The sequence below is a fragment of the Anneissia japonica genome, unplaced genomic scaffold, assembly GCF_011630105.1.
Source record: "Anneissia japonica isolate Jap-2015-1 unplaced genomic scaffold, ASM1163010v1 scaffold71205_len1927_cov168, whole genome shotgun sequence".
NCBI classification, from domain to species: Eukaryota; Metazoa; Echinodermata; class Crinoidea; order Comatulida; family Comatulidae; genus Anneissia; species Anneissia japonica.
In genome coordinates this window covers 1-1,927 of record NW_022709526.1, presented here as the reverse complement: position 1 = coordinate 1,927, position 1,927 = coordinate 1, and the positions used below count along the sequence as shown (strand labels likewise).

Here is a 1,927-nt window from a genome sequence, read left to right as displayed (position 1 = left end):
TAGATCTAAGAGAGAGCAGCCGAATCCGCAGGCACGATACATTGAGTGAGTAGCAAAATTACGATGATGACGATGGTGATGGTGATGATGGTGATAATGATGATGGTGATGATGACGATGGTGATGATGACAATAAAGAAGAAGATTATGAAGAAGATGATGACGATGACGATAAGGATAATGGTGACGATCACGGTGACAATAACCAAGCCATGAACGATAATGACGATGACAATAATGATGCGGACTACGAGGACACTACAGCGAAAATGGCAACAGTGGGGACGACGGCGGCCACAGGGGTGACCACGGTCACAGCGACATCAGCGTAAGTAAATAAGCTGTTGATAATGATATCAGTGAAGATGACGACTATACGATGAAGGTGATTGTAGTACACTGAATCTTCTATTTAGATTCCGATTTAGATTAATTTTATTTGACACATACATACATACATACATACACACATACACCCATACATACATACATACATACATACATGCACACACACACACCTATATACACACATACACCCCTAAATACATACATACATGCATACATGATATGTGTCTACCTAATGTTGTCATTTAAACAATACAATCAGATACATGCAGTGCATATCAATAAAAATCAAAGAACGTTGTTTTCGTTGAATAAAATCACATTTTTCTTTGTCATTATCCTAGATGCTGAACATAGTAAGCAAAGAGGTCTTGTAGGAAAAGAGTAGAACGTAAGTACGAAATGTTGAGAAATATAACGATATACCAATGCTCTGTAGGCCTACGTCATTTAATATAAGTAAATTAATATAGCATTATTCTCTTTATTTATTGGTGTTCTTAAACTATTATGGTAAACAACTACTTACGTTATGTTTCAAATAAATTAGCCGATTTTAACTAAGTGATAAGTTTCGGTGACAAATAAAATGCTGACACACTTCAATATTGTTTACAGCACCAGTCATCAATCATCTGATTACAATCCCCTAATCAGGTTTGGTGACGGCATCATGAATGGTGGTCCTTATTATTAAACAGTGTATAATCAAGTGACTGCTTTCAACTTTGTATATCAAAAATCGAATTGAAGCTTATTATTCGTTCTTCTGTTTCCCAAAAATTACTTTTTCCAGCGCCATGAAAGGACCTTCGACAAGAAGCGACAACACGAAGGCACATGCGTAGGTCAACGCCAGGACACTAATATAGAATACAGACTGAAACACAAAAATATCATATACAAATGTGAAATGCTTCAGGATGTCAAATTATCTCACCATTTTGACATTATGCGTACACGACTACAAGAGGAGTAGTCTGAATACAGTATTCGTCCGAATAAATATTTGTGTTTCTAAATAATTTATGTATCTGAGTATTCATTCCGTTACACCGGATTATATTTTATATATACTTCAAAACACACGTAGATGCATCTTCTTTATATATGCATTATATTCAAATAAAAAATACAACTAAAACACGTATACCGTATTTATTCGAATAAACGCCCTGGGGTGTGTATTGTTGAGAAGTGTTTTTGAGGGGCGTTTATTCGAGGGGTTCAAATAAACGCGCCTTGATTTTATTGTAAATGTGGAAATACAGCTCATAATTATCTTTAAAATGTATTTTTGCTTGATCATGAAAATTTATTAACTCATCCAGGTTAAAAAATGTATAGCTTTACTGGAGTACAACATTCAATAGAATGTGTTGAGAATGATGTTGCTTCCATTAGATTTGTTTACAGTCATGGGGAGGGGTGTGAGGAGATGGTGCATTCAAAATTAGGGTCTGGGGGTGTTTATTCCAGGAGGCTTTTATTAGAAGGCAGGTGCCGATTGGAATAAATAAGGTATATATCAAAATTCAATAAAAAAAAAATTAAAGTATTAATTTCAGGCCCGTAGCCAGGG

General features: G+C 35.3%; 1 protein-coding gene across 1 annotated transcript; it reads left to right on the top strand.

The window, feature by feature from the left end:
• Nucleotides 1-53: 53 nt before the first annotated feature.
• On the top strand, nucleotides 54-1,370 carry LOC117106741 (secreted acidic protein 1B-like; the record flags this gene model as incomplete). Its single annotated transcript, XM_033248163.1, has 3 exons — nucleotides 54-328; nucleotides 690-736; nucleotides 1,142-1,370. Coding segments are annotated over 2 exons (282 nt in total), but the record flags the coding sequence as incomplete, so codon positions are not given.
• Nucleotides 1,371-1,927: the final 557 nt, after the last annotated feature.